The sequence below is a fragment of the Engystomops pustulosus genome, chromosome 2 (assembly GCF_040894005.1).
Source record: "Engystomops pustulosus chromosome 2, aEngPut4.maternal, whole genome shotgun sequence".
Taxonomy (NCBI): domain Eukaryota; kingdom Metazoa; phylum Chordata; class Amphibia; order Anura; family Leptodactylidae; genus Engystomops; species Engystomops pustulosus.
The window spans coordinates 237,224,711-237,244,579 of record NC_092412.1 but is presented as its reverse complement, the minus strand read 5'-3'; the positions used below and the strand labels follow the sequence as shown (position 1 = coordinate 237,244,579).

The window sequence follows — 19,869 nt, the reverse complement described above, 5'->3', positions numbered from 1 at the left end:
ATTTAGTTTTGAAGTATTTCAGAATAGTTCGGTCTACAGTGGAGTTGAATCAGATGACGCATAGTATGTTTATGGCTTTGGACCAATTTTTTAATGGTCAGCATAAAATTTTTTCATGTTTTTGCAAAACAAGTGGGTGGGGCATGGGAAAGGCGACAAATTTACTATAATTTGCTTAAAATTATAGCTGGAATCTTATAGAAATCAGGTGCATCGTCAAGTACAGGAAGTTATTATATCTATGACAAGACACAATACATTTTATATTGGCCCTATTGCTTGTTCCCTATTATTTTGTACATGTCTTGCGCAGTATACACTCTATATAACCAGTATCTCGAGTCGCCGGAGGTGCGGTACCTTGACCGGTTCTTGAACTTAGTCTCTCGTGACAGAATGTTAAAACAAATTAAGATTGTTAGCATCAATAAAACAGGAGAGTTTTACAGAGCTACAAACGCTGGATGTATCGGCAGCACCCGGGGACAGCCGCACTTCTATAGCTGAAGCCCAGATATAAAATTGATGTTTGTTTTTACAATTAAATTGGATTTACACTTTTGTCTTAGTGTCTTTCTCTGAACTCTACAACAACAGAAATATAATTGGCATCATTAATATTTTTTTTTATTATTTTCACAATTCTAATATTATGTTTAAATATGATAGAGATTGTTTTCCAATTGATACATGTTGTGGATTTCTGTGAGGAAAGAGGAAATTTGTCACCAAGAGGAAGTATTTGTGTGAAATGAAACCATATCTTATTTTATATTGTTTTCAGATCCATCTTATGGCCAATCCATGTCTTAAAGAGGTTTGTTCCCAAATACAATATGGGGCACATGTATCATACCCTGGCACTAAGAGTGTCAGCATATGATGGGGCCCCACACATCAGCTGGATCTTAAATGCTGATGGGCAGATGCAATGCACTGTGCCAGGGGGGAATTGCCCCTATTCTGTGATTGCACTGGTAACCAGCATAGAGGGTGACTAAATCTCAGCTCATACACTGTGATTTTAGGTGCACAATATTTGATAGTAAATGTCAGGGATGGACTAACTACTGTGACAGTCACCGGACTTAACAGGCGTAGAACTACCATAAGGGGGTCATGATGCCACTCCATTAATTTCTATTGTTCTGCTGCAGGTAACATAGTGGGGTACCCATGGTTGGACCCCAACTGGTATATAGTATTTCCCCTAACTCAGTTGCAATGTTGAGCAATCTCCATTAATGGATGTCAGACTGGCCCACCAGACTACCAGAGGTTCCTTCAGTGGGCCCAGACTCTAACCTAATACTGGACATCAGAGATACAGTAGAAGAAAACCTAATTTGGGAATGTTGAGGTGTAGGACCCCAAAATAATTTAACCTGAAGAGCCCAAGGAACCCCAGTCTGACACTGTATGTGCTCCCTTTGGCCCCACCTCAAATATAAAGGTAGATCCAGGAGATCCAGCAGATGTCTACTAACCCAATTTGGAGGTGTCTAAGCTCCATTTCCTAGGACTTTGACTTAGGGTTGGCCCCTAGGACCATTATATCTGGAGATAGAGGTTTGAAATTGTCTACATAGAGAAAAGATTTGAAGGGGATTTGTAGGATCAGGATACTGCGAGATCATTCTTACGATAGAGCATCAATTTCTGGTTGTCCAACTCTTGGTGGCCTAGACAATCAAGCAACGTACGGCACCAGAGCATATGCAAGGGCAGCAACCTTTTTGCTATTTGCCTCGACAATGATGGCCTTGTAAGTCTGAATTGTGCTAAGAAGGGACACAGACTCCTAAATCTTCAGTTACAGCTTTCCCCCGAAATTATAAAGTGCATATCAATGGACACATGTACCTTACAGTATCAACGCAAATCCATCACTGAAGATTTTGGATTCTGAGTCCCTTCTGAGCACAATTCAGACCAAAACCAGAAGCCAGTAACACTGCAGCACTTTCCAGATATATCAATCATCTGTAAAATCCCTTTAAATTTCCAGATTGTTCTGTGATGTAGAGAAAAATCAAAAGTGACATAAAAAAACGTAAACAACAAAGTAACTAAAAAGGAACAAAACGAAAAAAAAAAAATTTCACTCCACAACCTAATCCGTGTCATCTTGCTCAAGGCTCAGAAGAACATATTACATATCAGCTGCAGAAAAGTCTAACATTTTTTTTTTATATCCGTGTAAGAACAGATGGTTATAGGATTTCTGTGATTTACTTTCCTATTTCGCTTTTTCTTTTTATCTTTTATTATTTTATATTGAGTTTCTAACTTTTTTTTAACAGCTGGCAAGCCGTCGATGCATGGAGCGGTGATGACAGTGCATGTTGGCGGTGGTGGTGGGGGGTTGGGTGGTGGTGGGGGGTAGGTGTACGGTAGGGACTGCCCGCACCCTGTTGTATCAGTCTCATTAATCACCAGCACATACAATGGCTGCATTCATAGCCGCCCAATCATTGCCAGATTTCTCAATCCACATAACCCCATTCCTGTTACCGTTGACTTCTTACTACTTTTTTGTCATCTTTTCTGCTTCCAATTAAGAACAAACCTGAGCCCCCCCTCCTGCATATCTAGTTATTCCGCTTTCGTAGCTTAGAGGACTGGCGGAGTATAGCGTCTCGCAGAGGTTTTACAAGCACCTTTGAACACAAGAGCGAGAACGTTAAACCCTTAAACAAAAGCCGCATTCAGACGCATAGAGATAACACCAGGTAGAGTTTTCAGGCTTTTATAGGACCCAAGGAGAGAGCAGTAATTCTCCCATAACACGGACTGTACACAGAGGGCGATTGTTTCCTCCTCTATTCACCTTTTTGTTAGTTATTGCACTTTGTGGTTACATTCCAGAAGTTTTTTATACTTATCACTCAGTTCACAGTTTAGACGTGGAAGAGTTTTAGATATCTTGCCAATACTGTGAACATATCACACCGAGAAATTCTCAGGGTGAATTTTATTGTATAAACCGAAAAAAGGAAACACTGATATATTATATGTCTGCGTAACTATGAAAGATTTATATTATTCATTGCCTGTACAGTACAGATAGATGGAAGCAGGAACTAGATAGATCAGACATACAGACAGAGAGATAGATAGATAGATATGAGATAGATAGATAGATATGAGATAGATAGATAGATAGATAGATAGATATTGGATGGATGGATGGATGGATAGATTGACAGACAGATAGATAGATATGGGATGGATAGATAGATAGATAGATAGATAGATAGATAGATAGAAAAAGGAGAGTCCAAAGCAGCACAGATAAGCAAGGGTGCAGCAGCCGTAGGTCCCTTGGCCGGGGTTTGTCTAGTTAACTGTAGGAAAGAGGCAGCACTCCAAGGTACGTAGAAAAGGGTGAAGCTTTATTCCATGTGCAACGTTTCGGCGTTGAAGCACGCCTTTTTCAAGCATGCTTTTTTCAAGTTGCACATGGAATAAAGCTTCACCCTTTTCTACGTACCTCGGAGTGCTGCCTCTTTCCTACAGTTAGATAGATAGATAGATAGATAGATAGATAGATAGATAGATAGATATGGATAGATAGATAGATAGATATGGATAGATAGATAGATAGATATGGATAGATAGATAGATAGATATGGATAGATAGATAGATAGATATGGATAGATAGATAGATAGATAGATAGATAGATAGATATGGATAGATAGATAGATAGATATGGATAGATAGATAGATAGATAGATAGATAGATAGAGAGATAGATATGGATAGATAGATAGATATGGATAGATAGATAGATAGATAGATAGATAGATAGATAGATATGGATAGATAGATTAATTGGAGTGCTGCCGTTTTCGATTTTATATGCATCTGGGACTCTGTTGGTGAGAGTTGAGGATAGCACCCTATAGTTCTTCATGAGATAGATAGATAGATAGATAGATAGATAGATAGATAGATATGAGATAGATAGATAGATATGAGATAGATAGATAGATATATATGAGATAGATAGATAGATATAGATAGATAGATAGATAGATAGATAGATATGAGATAGATAGATAGATATATATGAGATAGATAGATAGATATATATGAGATAGATAGATATGAGATAGATAGATAGATAGATAGATAGATTATAGAGATAAGTAAGAATAATAGGTACCATGTACAGAGATAACAAACACAGCAGAGTAATAATAATAATAATAATAATAATAAAGAATAATAGATGAATGTGTGATAATACAGTGCTATAGGTAGAGAGATGATTTATAGGTAGACACATCTCATACCTGTATATACTGTATCATGTAGATGATTACTTCTCTCCCCGGCTGCGTAGCTCAGCATAAATACTATTTTCCTATAAATAAGGAGAAGCCCAGTAAAATTTAATATTTAATAGGGTCTCCTGGAACTCCATTATGTCTTCCCCCGCTAGGCCTCTTCTGGGGGGAGCCGGCTATTTGTTTAGCCTTTTATTATTAGATGCTATATTTTCGGTTTGGCTGTTCCTGCTGTTAGTGTGGAGAGGACGTTCCTCTGCCCCGGGAGCTGCGGCCTCATCCTCCTGTGTGAATTACCCTGTACCATTACCTGCACCCGCATCCCCCCCCCTCCCATATCTTCTTGGGGCTGCAGTAAATAAATGAGATCCCTGGAGTTTCTGTGGATGTTTTGTCTCTTTGCCGTCCGTCCTGTGACATTGGATTCTTTCTTAGTTACTTTCTAGGTCTTTTGCCTCTATCTCTTCCTTACTTACTATTCTGCCGTTATGTGACTGGTAAATTAGTCCCAGTGCTGACCCGTTCTTCCCTTGTTTATGTGATGTGTTTGTAGGAGAATTGGCAGGATTTCCATACAGTGTGACCCAGTAGTTTTAAAACAATTCCTTCACACTATAATCGAGACAGAAGATTAGATGTTGCACAAATTACAGTACAGGGATAATACACACAGTGATGTCACAGTACAGGGATAATACACACAGTGATGTCACAGTACAGGGATACTACACACAGTGATGTCACAGTACAGGGATAATACACAATAAAACAAATCTAAGCAAAGAGGACAAGAGAGCATGTGTACAGTAGCAAACAAATAAAGAATCACTTTATTGAAAAATGGACACAAGACAATATCAGCAAGACAAACAATGTATAAAACCAATTAAAAAGGAATGCACCCTGGTGCACCCATCAATCCTGAAACAGCCGGAGCCCGACACCTGATAATGACGGGATGTCCGAACCTGAGTCCCACAACACCATCTCACAGCTCAAATAAATGGAAATGACACAAATGGGACATGTGTCTGCGGGAGAAAGTTATACCAACATGTACCAACATATAATCTGGTCAGTGAATGAATAGTGAGAAGCACAGATGTGCAAGAAGTTCTCTGTCCCTGGATGTGTAATGTACAATGATGGACCCACAAGGCACAGTGCTCAAACGATAATTACCATGAGGTGTGAGACGGCGGTGAGGACCCAGGACTGGTAGCCCCACGCGTTCCGCTGCGTGCCGCAGCTTCTTCAGGGGTCTGAAGAAGCTGCGGCACGCAGCGGAACGCGTGGGGCTACCAGTCCTGGGTCCTCACCGCCGTCTCACACCTCATGGTAATTATCGTTTGAGCACTGTGCCTTGTGGGTCCATCATTGTACATTACACATCCAGGGACAGAGAACTTCTTGCACATCTGTGCTTCTCACTATTCATTCACTGACCAGATTATATGTTGGTACATGTTGGTATAACTTTCTCCCGCAGACACATGTCCCATTTGTGTCATTTCCATTTATTTGAGCTGTGAGATGGTGTTGTGGGACTCAGGTTCGGACATCCCGTCATTATCAGGTGTCGGGCTCCGGCTGTTTCAGGATTGATGGGTGCACCAGGGTGCATTCCTTTTTAATTGGTTTTATACATTGTTTGTCTTGCTGATATTGTCTTGTGTCCATTTTTCAATAAAGTGATTCTTTATTTGTTTGCTACTGTACACATGCTCTCTTGTCCTCTTTGCACAGTACAGAGATAATACACACAGTGATGTCACAGTACAGAGATAATACACACAGTGATGTCACAGTACAGGGATAATACACACAGTGATGTCACAGTACATGGATAATACACACAGTGATGTCACAGTACAGGGATAATACACACAGTGATGTCATAGTACAGGGATAATCCACACAGTGATGTCACAGTACAGGGATAATCCACACAGTGATGTCACAGTACAGGGATAATACACACAGTGATGTCACAGTACAGAGATAATACACAGTGATGTCACAGTACAGGGATAATACACACAGTGATGTCGCAGTACAGGGATAATACACACAGAGATGTCACAGTACAGGGATAATACACACAGTGATGTCACAGTACAGGAATAATGCACACAGTGATGTCACAGTACAGAGATAATACACACAGTGATGTCACAGTACAGGGATAATACACAGCGATGTCACAGTACAGAGAAAATACACACAGTGATGTCACAATACAGAGAGAATACACACAGTGATGTCACAGTACAGGGATAATACAGACAGTGATGTCACAGTACAGGGATAATACACACAGCGATGTCACAGTACAGGGATAATACACACAGTGATTTCACAGTACAGTGATAATACACACAGTGATGTCACAGTACAAGGATAATATACACAGTGATGTCACAGTACAGGGATAATACACACAGTGATGTCACCGTACAGGGATAATACACACAGTGATGTCACAGTACAGGGATAATACACTCAGGGATGTCACAGTACAGGGATAATACACACAGTGATGTCACAGTACAGAGATAATACACACAGTGATGTCACAGTACAGGGATAATACACACAGTGATGTCACAGTACAGAGATATTACACACAGTGATGTCACAGTACAGGGATATTACACACAGTGATGTCACAGTACATGGATCATACACACAGTGATGTCACAGTACAGAGATAATACACACAGCGATGTCACAGTACACGGATAATACACACAGTGATGTCACAGTACAGAGATAATACACACAGTGATGTCACAGTACAGGGATAATACACACAGTGATGTTTGTTATTTACAATTGAATAAATAAACCTAATTTAATCAGGTCATGTCTCATACATTTGTACAATAATTTACACCTTGGGGGAGGGGGATGTAATGTTTGTGCTGGGCCTTGTAGTTCCAGTGCAATGCCCCGGCAGACTTTAGAACACGTGAATTATGTTGATTATGCTGGAGGCTCCATCATGCGAGGTAAAACTAATGTGATCTTGTTCTCCAAAGGGACTAAAAGGTTTTTATCAGAGAATAGTGATGATTAAATAGATTGGAAAGCCACGAAAGCAGAACAACGTAACGCTTACAGCGTCAGGGAGCGCGCGCCACGTGTCATATCCAGAACTGATCACCTTCATTTGTCATGTCACCCACACCGCACAGAACAAAGTGATATTATTCATAACAGCGTAATACCCGCAGCACATGGCAACACTAATTTTATTGCCTCAAAGTTTTTAACTAATGCATAGAGTAATAAAAGTGTCAGGGAGATTTATGCTGGCGTGAAATTATTAAAGGCGGCGATGAATGGCGCTAACAGGTTCATCCGGGATGAATCTATAGGTTTTAGGTAAAGGAGCATCTGCTGGAAAAAAATGATATTATTACATTAAGATTTCCCATTTTTTATGCCTCTAGATATGACATCAAGGATGATTACACTTTGCGGATTAAGAAGGCTGGCAGTGTGGATGAAGGGACGTACACGTGTATTTCGGAGAACCGGGTTGGTAAAGTGGAAGCGTCGGCAACTCTCACAGTAAGAGGTAGGTATAATCCTGTGCACTCTGCTGACTGTTTCTTACTGATACTTGTACATTCCGGAAGTTATATTGAGTGTCATTATTGGTATTCATGCGATTGGTTCGAGGAATTAAAGGGTTATTCAGCAAATGATGGTCTATCAACCAGATTAGTGACGACTAGTGATTTCAGGGTGCCCAAATTATAGGAAATCCATCAATACACTTCTAGGTGTCCAATTTCTCAGAACCCAATTCACCCACTTCTAAGTGTCAAATTTCTAGGAACTCCAACGTTCCACCTCTAAGAACCCCATTGACCCCCTTCTAGGAGTTCAACTTCTAGGAACACCGTCAACCCCCCTGTAGGTGTCCAAATTCTAGGAACACCATCGACTCGCTTCTTGGTGTACAACTTCTAGGATCTCTATCAAAGCCCTTCTAGTTGTCCAACTTCTAGGAACCTCATTGATCCCCTTCAATGTGTCCAGCCTCTTAGAATCCCATTGACCCCTCCAGGTGTCCCCTCTAGGTGTCCAACTACTAGTAACACCATCAAACCCCTGTAGGTGTCCAGCTTCAGGAAACACAATCAACCCCCCTGTAGGTGTTCAACTTCTAGGAACTACATCAACTCAATTCTAGTTGTCCAACTTCTAGGAACCACATTGATCCCCTTCTATGTGTCCAGCCTCTTAGAATCCCATTGACCCTACTCTAGGTGTCCAACTACTAGAAACACCATCAAACCCCTTTAGGTGTCCAACTTCTAGGGACCCCATCGACTCACTTCTAGGTGTCCAACTTCTAGGAAACCTATGAACCCCTTTCTAGATGTCGAGCTTTTAGAAGCCCCATCAACCCACTTCTAGGTGTAAACACTTTTAGGAACCCCATGGACCCCTTTCTAGGTGTCAAGCTTTTAGAAGCCCCATCAACCCCCTTCTAGGTGTAAACACTTTTAGGAACCCTATCAAAAGATCTTTGAACATAAACAAATATATACCTTATGCAAATGACCTGCGGAGTCATGGGGTAGAGAACAGTGACACTAGGATGTCCCCTCCTGACTTGACTGATGTCCCACAGTCTAGGCAAGTCATCAAAATGATGTATGTGTTCCTTGTGATATTATCCAAGCCAGGAGGGGTCAGGCCAATATATTCAGCAGTGTGGCTACGCTAGCGCACAACTCAAGGCCCGACCCTGCCTGCCGCGTCCTTTGAATTTTTACTCCTGAAAGATCACAAGTTATATAGATTGTGCCGGTGTGGGACATTCATGCCAGGCCACGTCTTCTTCACACCCCTCCAAACCCAATTGTCATGGAGATGTTTACAATAACCCCAATTACTGGCACTTCGAAGTCCTGATGACTTTTCCCCAATTAAATGATGACTTTTCCATCTAGGTAAAAAAAAGTAAAAAAAATCCGAATTTTTTTTAGGTAAAAAAAAAATTTACCATCTAAAAATATGTTATTTTTACAAAGAATAATGCGCCTTATCATTAAACTCAGATATTCAAGGAATTGGGCAGATCTGATAAATATCATTTTTCCATTCCGGGATGAAATTGCTGCGAATGATTTTTTCTCCACTCGGCGGGAACGCTATTTCACAGTTTAGTGGCGCATGCTTAGTGCTATCATGCAAGCTGTTATAAGGTTAATAAAAGTATTTTTAGCACATTTCATGCTCTTTTTTAACACAATACATCATATGTAAACCTTTGTGAACATCGGAGATGGAATCGCAGCGGCGGCCGGGAGATATAGGGAATCCACGCAGGGGTTAATTCTCAGAGATGAAAGCGATTTGCCTGAACATCTGCCATATGCTCTGATATATCACATGTAGGTGGAGGAATTCTGCCGCTGATTTTGATCATTTTCTCACTTTTCCGCTTTGATACATAATTATCTGCTTGTGGTTGTTCAATAAAAAGTCTCATTTTGCAGCTTTACAAAGAGCCCAACACAGATCCCACTCAGGGGCGGCCAGAGTAACGTTCAGGGCATTGGGCTCATTATATTGGCAAAATGTTTTACTAGGTGCATTATACTGGTGCAGAGTATGGAAATGATGTACATTGGGGCTCCTGCTTCTCCTCTATGGGTATATGTGGATGGATAGATATGAGATAGATAGATAGATAGATAGATAGATAGATATGAGATGGATAGATATGAGATGGATAGATATGAGATGGATAGATAGATAGATAGATAGATATGAGATGGATAGATATGAGATGGATAGATATGAGATGGATAGATATGAGATAGATAGATATGAGATAGATAGATAGATAGATAGATAGATAGATAGATAGATAGATAGATAGATATGAGATAGATAGATAGATATGAGATAAATAGATAGATATGAGATAGATAGATAGATAGATATGAGATAGATAGATAGATAGATAGATATGAGATAGATAGATAGAAAGATAGATAGATAGATATGAGATAGATAGATAGATAGATAGATAGATAGAACGATAGATAGATAGATATGAGATAGATAGATAGATATGAGATAGATAGATAGATAGATAGATAGATAGATAGATAGATATGAGATAGATAGATAGATAGATAAATATGAGATAGATAGATATGAGATAGATAGATAGATAGATAGATAGATAGATAGATATGAGATAGATAGATAGATATGAGATAGATAGATAGATAGATAGATATGAGATAGATAGATAGATAGATAGATATGAGATAGATATATAGATATGAGATAGATAGATATGAGATAGATAGATAGATAGATAGATAGATAGATAAATATGAGATAGATATATAAATAGATAGATAGATAGATAGATAGATAGATAGATAGATAGATATGAGATAGATAGATAGATAAATATGAGATAGATAGATAGATATGAGATAGATAGATTGATAGATAGATATGAGATAGATAGATATGAGATAGATAGATAGATAGATAGATATGAGATAGATAGATAGATATGAGATAGATAGATAGATAGATAGATAGATAGATATGAGATAGATAGATAGATAGATAGATAGATAGATAAATATGAGATAGATAGATAGATAGATAGATAGATATGAGATAGATAGATAGATAGATAGATAGATATGAGATAGATAGATAGATAGATAGATATGAGATAGATAGATAGATAGATAGATAGATATGAGATAGATAGATGGATAGATAGATAGATACAGATAGATAGATAGATAGATAGATAGATAGATAGATAGATAGATAGATAGATAGGAGATAGATAGATAGATAGATAGATAGATAGATAGATAGATGGATGGATGGACTGTTACATCCCCCCAGTGGTTGGTAATAGTTCCAGCACAGGGGATACATTGTTTAATGCATTATACTTTTTCATGTAGTAGCACTAGATTTTATATGATTTATTTCCACTTTTATAAAGTTTATTTTCTTATTCCTTGCATGCCCCGGAGACTGCGGGGGCTGTAGCCACTATAGCCGTGTAGTATTGCATGTCACATTCTGACAGACTTTCTTTTAATTTTCTTTTTATGTTCTCTCACCACCATTGTATTCCTTCAGTTCGCCCTGTTGGTAAGTAGCCATCCTTCTCCTGTGTTAGCATGACATTTTGCATTGCTCCATCTCTCATTTATATTCTGGATCATTCCGGGCTCATGCTCTGGGGTGGAGCTTTCGCTATTTGTTGCTTCTGCTCTATATTATTTGCAATGATGACATAACTGGTATGATGCTCACTTACGGGATCTTTGGTGCACCTTACACCCCAATATTATGGAATATTTAAATATCCCCCCAGAAAACTAAAATTACTTCATTGACAGTTTGGAGCTTAAAAGATAACTATGATATATAGAAGATGATTATTTCTATCTCCAGTCATTATATATAACCTGCTAAGCTCCTCCTGCTCTATAACATGCTGTCTGCAGATAGGACAATATGTACAATCTGCTGAGCTCCTCCTGCTCTATAACATGCTGCCTGCAGATAGGACACTGTGTACAATCTGCTCAGCTCCTCCTGCTCTATAACATGCTGCCTGCAGATATAACACTATGTACAATCTGCTCAGCTCCTCCTGCTCTATAACATGCTGCCTGCAGATAGGACACTATGTACAATCTGCTGAGCTCCTCCAGCTCTATAACATGCTGCCTGCAGATAGGACACTACGTACAATCTGCTCAACTCCTCCTACTCTGTAACATACTGCCTGCAGATAGGACACTATGTACAATTTGCTCAGCTCCTCCTACTCTATATCTTGTTGCCTGCAGATAGGACACTATGTACAATGTGCTCAGCTCCTCCTGCTCTATAACATGCTGCCTGCAGATAGGACATTATGGACAATCTGCTCAGCTCCTCCTCCTCTATAACATGTTGTCTGCAGATAGGACACTATGTACAATCTGCTCAGCTCCTCCTGCTCTATAACATGCTGCTTGTAGATAGGACACTATGTACAATCTGCTCAGCTCCTCCTGCTCTATAACATGCTGCCTGCAGATAGGACACTATGCACAATCTGCTCAGCTCCACCTGCTCTATAAGACACTTCCTTCAGGTAGGTCAATGTGTACAACATGTTCAACTGCTCCTGCGGTATAACATGCTGCCTGCAGATAGGACACTATGTAGAATCTTTTCAGTTCCTCCTGCTCTATAACATTCTGCCGGTAGATTGGACCCTATGTACAATCTGCTCAGCCTCTTATGGTCAATAACAGGCTGCTTGGATATAAAAAATTCTGAGGCACAAAACACAAAATGTTTTGGAAACACACAGTGTATGAGTAGTATGAAACGGGAAACATGAGCAGTGTGAACAGCACCTTACAGCAGCGTTAGCCTTTGGGAAGCACTTTACCCTCTATAACGTACAGATTACAGTGTAACCCCATGTAGTTGTTTTCAGCTCTTCTTTCTGCACAAAATCTAAAGAGACAGAAAAAACTGAATTAGAATGTATATTTCCCGATGATGTGGAACAATCTGTGTCTGCAGTGAGACCTGGATATTTCTATCACTTTATATAAATGCGGTTCTAATAGTTCTGTATCTCCATGACAGAGGTGAGGGCCGACCCTCCTCACCCTGAGCACAATATCTGGAAGTTTATGAAACTCCTTTACTGTTTAATAAACCATGCTAAAGGGGTAAGACGGCCCCCGAGGAGCCGCTCTAAGGAAACATTGTCATAAATGTCTAAGCTGAAATGATTTTGCAATTAAGCTTCCTGTCCAGAGGTCGGCAGCGCAATCTTTTCACTCTCTGAATAAAATATGACTGGAAAAAGGGCTTTGGAAAATGTATTTGTTTGAAGCCCTTCAGCCCCAGGCACATATGTTCCGCCATGAATTAAATATTTCCTCAGGTAGAAGGGAAAGTTTCTATGATAAATCCAAGTGCAGGTTACTGACAGGGAAACAATGGCTGCACATAGACATTTCTCATCCCCCCTCCCTGAAAGAGCATCTCCCCTAAGGACTAGGTCAAGGGAAAAATTGCAATGTTTTCTGATTAGTGTCTGGGAAAACTGACAACTGATATACAGTAAGCTAGAAATGTCCTATGGAAAACCTGTAAGGGAGTGTTTCCGGTATTTATGTAATCCCATATACACAGGATAGGGGGTAAGGAGCTGATCAGTGATGGTAAAACTGCAGGGACCACCATAGAACACCGAACACAAGAGAGCAGGTCCTGAAGCTCCACCCATCAGTGAGAACGGGAGTCCAGCTCTCTAGAGAATGGGGATCCTGCTCTCACTGATGGGTGGAGCAGCGGGACGGGCATGGCACTGCCACTCCATTCAGTTGTATGGAATGAAGGGAATGGCCGAGCTCAGCAAACGCATGCGCGTCCTTCCACTCCACCCATTAGGGAGAATGAGGTCCCTGATTTCCGGAGAGCTGAGAGTCCCTGTCTTGTGATATGTGGGGATCATTCACCAATCAGCTAGTTATTCCCTATCTTGGATCCAACCACCACTATACCATTAATGAAATCTACCATTAAACCAGGGACACTTACTCCTAGATCCAGGCACCGTGACTTTGGTAATCTTCTTATGTTTCTTATCCATGGCCTCCTTCCTTCTAAAGTCAGATTTTACAATCATGTAAATGAGCCTGAAGTGCTCCCGGGGGTTTTACCAGAGCCCCTCCAGAATCAGGCTGCACGGGCTGTTACACATCCCCCTGTGCCTCTGATCCATCTGCCTGATGTAATATTGCTGGAAGTTTCATCACACAGTGGGAGAGGGGGAAGTGCTTCTGCACCATGCAACAGCCTGTGAAGCTACAGAAAAGAGAGGCTCTGGCAACAACACCCCCCCCCCTCACCCCTCAAAGCACTTTAGGCTCATTGGCATAATTTTAAAAGTTGATTTTATAATGAAGGAGGCCATGGATAAGAAATATAAGAACATTACCACCGTGACTGTCCCTGGATCGTTGAGAAAGTGTCTTGTTTTTTTGTCTTGGTTTTGATGGTAGATTTCCTTTAAATTCATCCAAGTAGTAATTTCGTTACTTAGCCGTACACCTTAGATTCCTCCTGACCACCTATAGACATGCACATTTGGCTCAGCTCAGGGTGCATGTGCTCTGAATCGCTTTGTTCTTTCCTCCCGATGATAGGATATAACATGTGTAATACTGATGGTAAATATATTCTAGGTGGCTTTGGCTGCATGTCCCTCAAACAAGAATATGGGAATCTCTGTGCCCTTTCTCCACTTAATCTTACATATCACTAACCAGGATATGTCCATATATCTCCACAATTCTCTAATCTCTTGACTCTAATTGAGATAAGAGCTGGGGGTGAGACCACCCATGACCAACACACTCCCTGATATAACAAGTAAGGAGGGTGTGTAAGGGATATGCTCTTTCATATGAAACCCTGTGAGGTATTTCCATTCCCCGATATTGACCAGAACAATGCAATATTTATCCTTTGATAAGATAAATGGATTAAGAGCTGGTAACAAGGCTCCTTAAGGCTCCTAATAAGCGTCCCCTGCGTTCCTATTGATTATTACGTCTCGCTCAGATGTTGACAGACACTATTTTAATTCGCTTTGTATAAGGTCACGTCTCCAATCCATCACTTTTTCGGCTACTGACAGTGACAAATTCTCACCAAAGCAGAAAACCTTTCTGTAAAGCCGCATGTAGCGTCCTGTTTAATACATTCATAATGGTGATATATTATTTACTTCTCCTAAAATATTTATCAGACATGACAAAACATATACATGTTGTAAATGCCTCATCCGATAGGGACCCCCTCTAGGAGACGGCTCCCGGGCCTGAAAGCTTTGTCATCGGTGCTGAGGTTCTAGGAGGAGGAGAAGGTGCAAGGAAATACATCCTGGTCAGAGTGGATTTCATCAAAGATAAAGAACAAAGACAAAAAAAGCTTCATATAATCCTGATCCTTTTATTCCCCAACATCTATTATTGGAAAGATTATAACATCCCGATGGACATTAGATAGTCAGCTGGTCCTATTATCCTGCACAGCCAATCAGTGACTGATGTGGTCACTATAGAGGGCTTTAATTGGCTGATACAGTCATTTCCTGTTGTGTTGGGGCAGGAAGAGGAAGTAGAGTTTACCCGATCACTCTCACATAGCATAGTCTATAATATAACAATTTCCACCCTCCTATACATAGTATACAGCCACCAAATTACCAATTATATCCACATATTATTTTACATAATGTAAAATTAAAAAAAAAATCTTATTATGTTTCTAAGCCTGATTTTAGCTTTCTGGGAGGTGATTGTTATCCAGCGGCAGAGCCTGCTATCTCTTCACCGCTATCCTTTAAGGTCATCAAAGCAGCAAAATGGATAAAGTTAGTCAAACAACAACAAAAAAAAAAAAAACGCAAGGGCAAAAAAAAAGAGGCAATTTGCATTCCGCTACTTTAGTCCTCCACTTGTAAAAGCTTCTTCATTATCTGCTGTTTTATCCGCACTGAGAGCGCCATTGTACCAGCTCTAAAGATGAGGTGATTAACCTTGAGGTCTCTCATCCGCACATTTGAAAGCCCACCTCACACATGGCCTGTGCTTCTTATTCATGTTCTACACACTGATTTCCATATCGTCCCCCTCGCCCTCCGATGCCGATATTAGCATAACAGTGCTTCTGCATGACAGTGATTGAAGCCTGCGCTAACTGAATGTAGCAAGGGAGCAGTGATATGAGAAGACCCGAGGTAATTTGTCCGGTGCTGCATTTATAGACTTGGTGGGGGAGAGGTTTGCTAACATTTTTGGGTATCATAGGAACTTTTTTCTTAATCAATACATAATAAAAGCATCAATATCATATTAATGTTATAAAACTAAGATGTACTTGTTAAAGATGAGCAGACCCAAAGTGGAGTCTCCGATTTGGGATTTGGGTCTGTTCCTTTCAACCCAGACATATTTCCAGATTGGCCAATCTGGCAAATTAACGCTCCTCACAACTAGCCATGGCTAGAATAGGCTATGGGGACACCTATTTGTCCATCCAGTAATATGTATAGGTCAGGAGGAACCTGCTTGAACGTTGAACCTACATTTTGGGTCCACTCATCTCTAGTACTTGATGCTTTGCCAGAAAATCGGCAGATTTGTACCGAAACTACAAATCAACGAAACAATTAACTGATGAGCATAGAAAACTGAGACAAACTTGAAGATCCACCAATTCATTATGAGTTGTTGCATCTCAAAGTCTTCGTCATCTCTTTCGAACCAACTTCAAAAAGTTACATGATAAATAATGCCCCGTCCCCCCCATTGTGATTCCACCATAAGGCATCTCAGCTAAGATGGATCTCTTGTTGATTTAGAATAAAAATGGACTCTGTTATTTCTATAATTGCTTCTAATTGACAGAACTGGACAAATTGCTGTCAATTTTTGACTGTGCATCAGAAAAATTTACAAAAAGTTAATAAAAATCAAAAAGATAAAATTAGCATCAGGTGGTACATTTTGTATCTACATAGACTTAAGTACACACTGGAAATGTGGAACTTTAGGTCAAGACCTTTTTGACTGGATGTTTTTGTATTTCCTCAGCTCCCCCTCAGTTTGTGGTGAGGCCACGGGATCAGATCGTGGCTCAGGGACGGACCATAACGTTCCCTTGTGAAACCAAAGGAAATCCTCAGCCCGCTGTCTTCTGGCAGAAGGAAGGAAGTCAGGTACGTGGGTCTTCTTCCTCAAATACAAATTCTGATATGAAAATATTTCGGGGTGTGGGTCACATGCACACATTGAAATCAATCAATCATGTCCAATGCTTCTTTCCACTTGATATCTATTATACAAAAGAAGTCAGGACTTTGCCGCACACATTAGATGATTCCTGAATCTTACCAAAATTTACAGATATGGCCATTGGATATCTATTCTATGGAGCCATTATAAGGCTCTGTCGACAGTAGTAGTAGAGATACAGATTCAATGTTTTTGGGGTTCTATCAGGAATTAATCAAAATTTTGATGGGAACTTAAAAACTCCAGATTGCATTTTCAATTTTAACCAAAAAAAAACTGAACCCAGGGGACACCAAGAGTGTAAGGTAGAAGGGCTCCTCAGCCTTCTATGTTCTCCCATCCCCATTGCTCCATTAAATTGCTTCAGTCTTCACTAATTGTGTGTTTTCACTATACAGGCAGTCCCCGGGTTATGTACAAGATAGGTTCCTTGGGTTTGTACTTAAGTTGAATTTGTATGTAAGTCGGAGTTGTATATTTTATAATTGTAACCCCAGACAGAATTTTTTTTGGTCTCTGTGACAATTGGATATTAAAAAATGTTGGATTGTCGTAAGAACCAGGATTAACACTAAAGCTTCATTACAGACACCTGTGATAACTGTTATAGCTGATTATTGTAGCCAAGGGCTAATGTACAGGAAATTACCAACATTCAGAGGTCCGTTTGTAACTAGGGGCCATCTGTAAGTCAGGTGTTCTTAACTAGGGGACCGCCTGTAAATATTTATACTATCTTTCGGATTCCCCCCTACCTTTCCCTTGTAGTATCTACCTTATAACTGACAGGTGATTTAGTATTTGTATTATTTACTGAAACATTGTATCATTCCAAAATAAATAAATACAAGAATACATAAACACATGACAATTATCTATTGAAAGGAAATGAAGAATGACCCCCGGATCAGGACAGGACACGGTAGTTTATCACACATTTCAATACACAACCCCCCGTAAGCGTTTTGGGCAATGTGATCTTTTATCAAAACCCCAAAAAAATCAATACGATATTGCTGATTGTCATAGATTGATAACCCGTCCTGACGGACAATGTGGCTGCCCTGGTGTAGGGCGAAATGAAGAATTATCCTTCAAAAGAGACAAATTGGACTGGAAAGTAGAAGACCCTGAAGCCAGATAACGACAACCTGATCCCCCATTACTGTTGTGTTATTACACCTCTGTGGGGGGGAGGCTATACCCCTGTCAGCTCTTTGCATTCATGGAACTATATATTCAATATTAGCCCAGACCCTAAACCAAAAGAAAGACCCCCGACTCTCATTAACAGAAATTATATAACATTTCATTACAGCAAACGAGATCAGCAGCTGTTAACCCTTTTATTGGCGGATTCTATTGAATCACATAACAAGCTTTGTTCATAAGTCCCCGAATTATTAAAATAAATGTGGTTAAGCTGTAATACCAGAAACAACCCCTGGACAGGAGTGGCAGCGTTCATGGAACAAGCCGTTCCCTATTATATTATGTCCATGTAGCTTAAGTAAAAGATAAAAATGGTCATTTCAGCCAATGAGCAGAGACATCAGCCAGTGACTGCGCAGATACATTGTATTGTGGAATAATACTTAGTATCACTTGATAAGTAACGGTTTATCTAAATTTCTGTTCAGTCTTGGGGAAGAAGACTAGTGGATGGTCTTATACATTAATTAAGATTTCTTGGTTTTACGCAGGACAAGCTGTATCACTATGTAGGACTGCCGACAGGACTCCTAACCAATGCTTACCAGAGATTTAGATCAATAAAATATACTGGATGTATACCCATAAAACATCAATCTACTCAGCTCTTTCTGTTCTATAATGTGCTGCCGGTAGATAGGACACTATATACAATCTTCTCAGCTCTTCCTGCTCTATAACATGCTGCCTGCAGATAGGACACTATGTACAATCTGCTCAGCCCCTCCTGCTCTATAACATGCTGCCTGCAGATAGGACACTGTACAATCTGCACAGCTCGTTGTGCTATATAACATGCTGCCTGCAGGTAGGACACTATACAAACTGCTCATCTCCTTCTGTTCTATAACATACTGCCTGCAGATAGGACACTATACAAACTGCTCAGCTCTTCCTGCTCTATAACTTGCTGCTTGCAGAAAGGACACTTTATACAATCTATCCAGGTCCACCCGATACCCCTTTTCCATAATATATACATCTATATCATGTTACCTGAAGATAGTGTAACCTTTACCTTTAACAATTGCTCTATAACATTCCGCCTGTAGAAAGGACAATATGTACAAACAACCCAGCCTCTCCTACTATATATTCTGCTACCTGCAGATAGGACACTATGTTTAATCGTCTCCACTCGCCCTGCTATATAACCTGCTACCTGCAGATAGGACACTATGTATAATCTGCTCCACTCGTCCTGCTATATAACATGCTGCCTGCAGATAACATTGCCCATCCCTTTAATAACTGCTCTATAGCCTTCCACAGAGAGAATGTAGATATTACACATTGTGCCCCCACTTTGGGTTCCCTAATTCTGTGTTAATCGGATGCAGAGAGTGCAGATAGTGAGATGAGGAGAAGCCGCGTCCCCTCATCGCTGCGCTAATGTTTATGTGAAGAGGTTCTGTAGTGGCGCACGTGAATCCTGTAAAGTGGACATCCATCACTTCATTATACGGAGAA

General features: G+C 40.2%; 1 protein-coding gene across 15 annotated transcripts in view; it reads left to right on the top strand.

Annotated features, from left to right (window-relative positions):
* ROBO2 (roundabout guidance receptor 2) overlaps positions 1-19,869 on the top strand; it is a 766,105-nt gene that overhangs the window by 662,887 nt on the left and 83,349 nt on the right. For 12 of the 15 annotated variants that reach the window (XM_072138549.1, XM_072138552.1, XM_072138553.1 and 9 more), the window contains exons 6-8: positions 7,750-7,877; positions 11,447-11,458; positions 16,987-17,111. In XM_072138549.1, coding sequence (XP_071994650.1) covers positions 7,750-7,877; positions 11,447-11,458; positions 16,987-17,111 — 265 coding nt within the window. The remainder of the gene's footprint in view (positions 1-7,749; positions 7,878-11,446; positions 11,459-16,986; positions 17,112-19,869) is intronic. The other 3 variants (XM_072138545.1, XM_072138558.1, XM_072138555.1) reach the window with 1 other exon arrangement.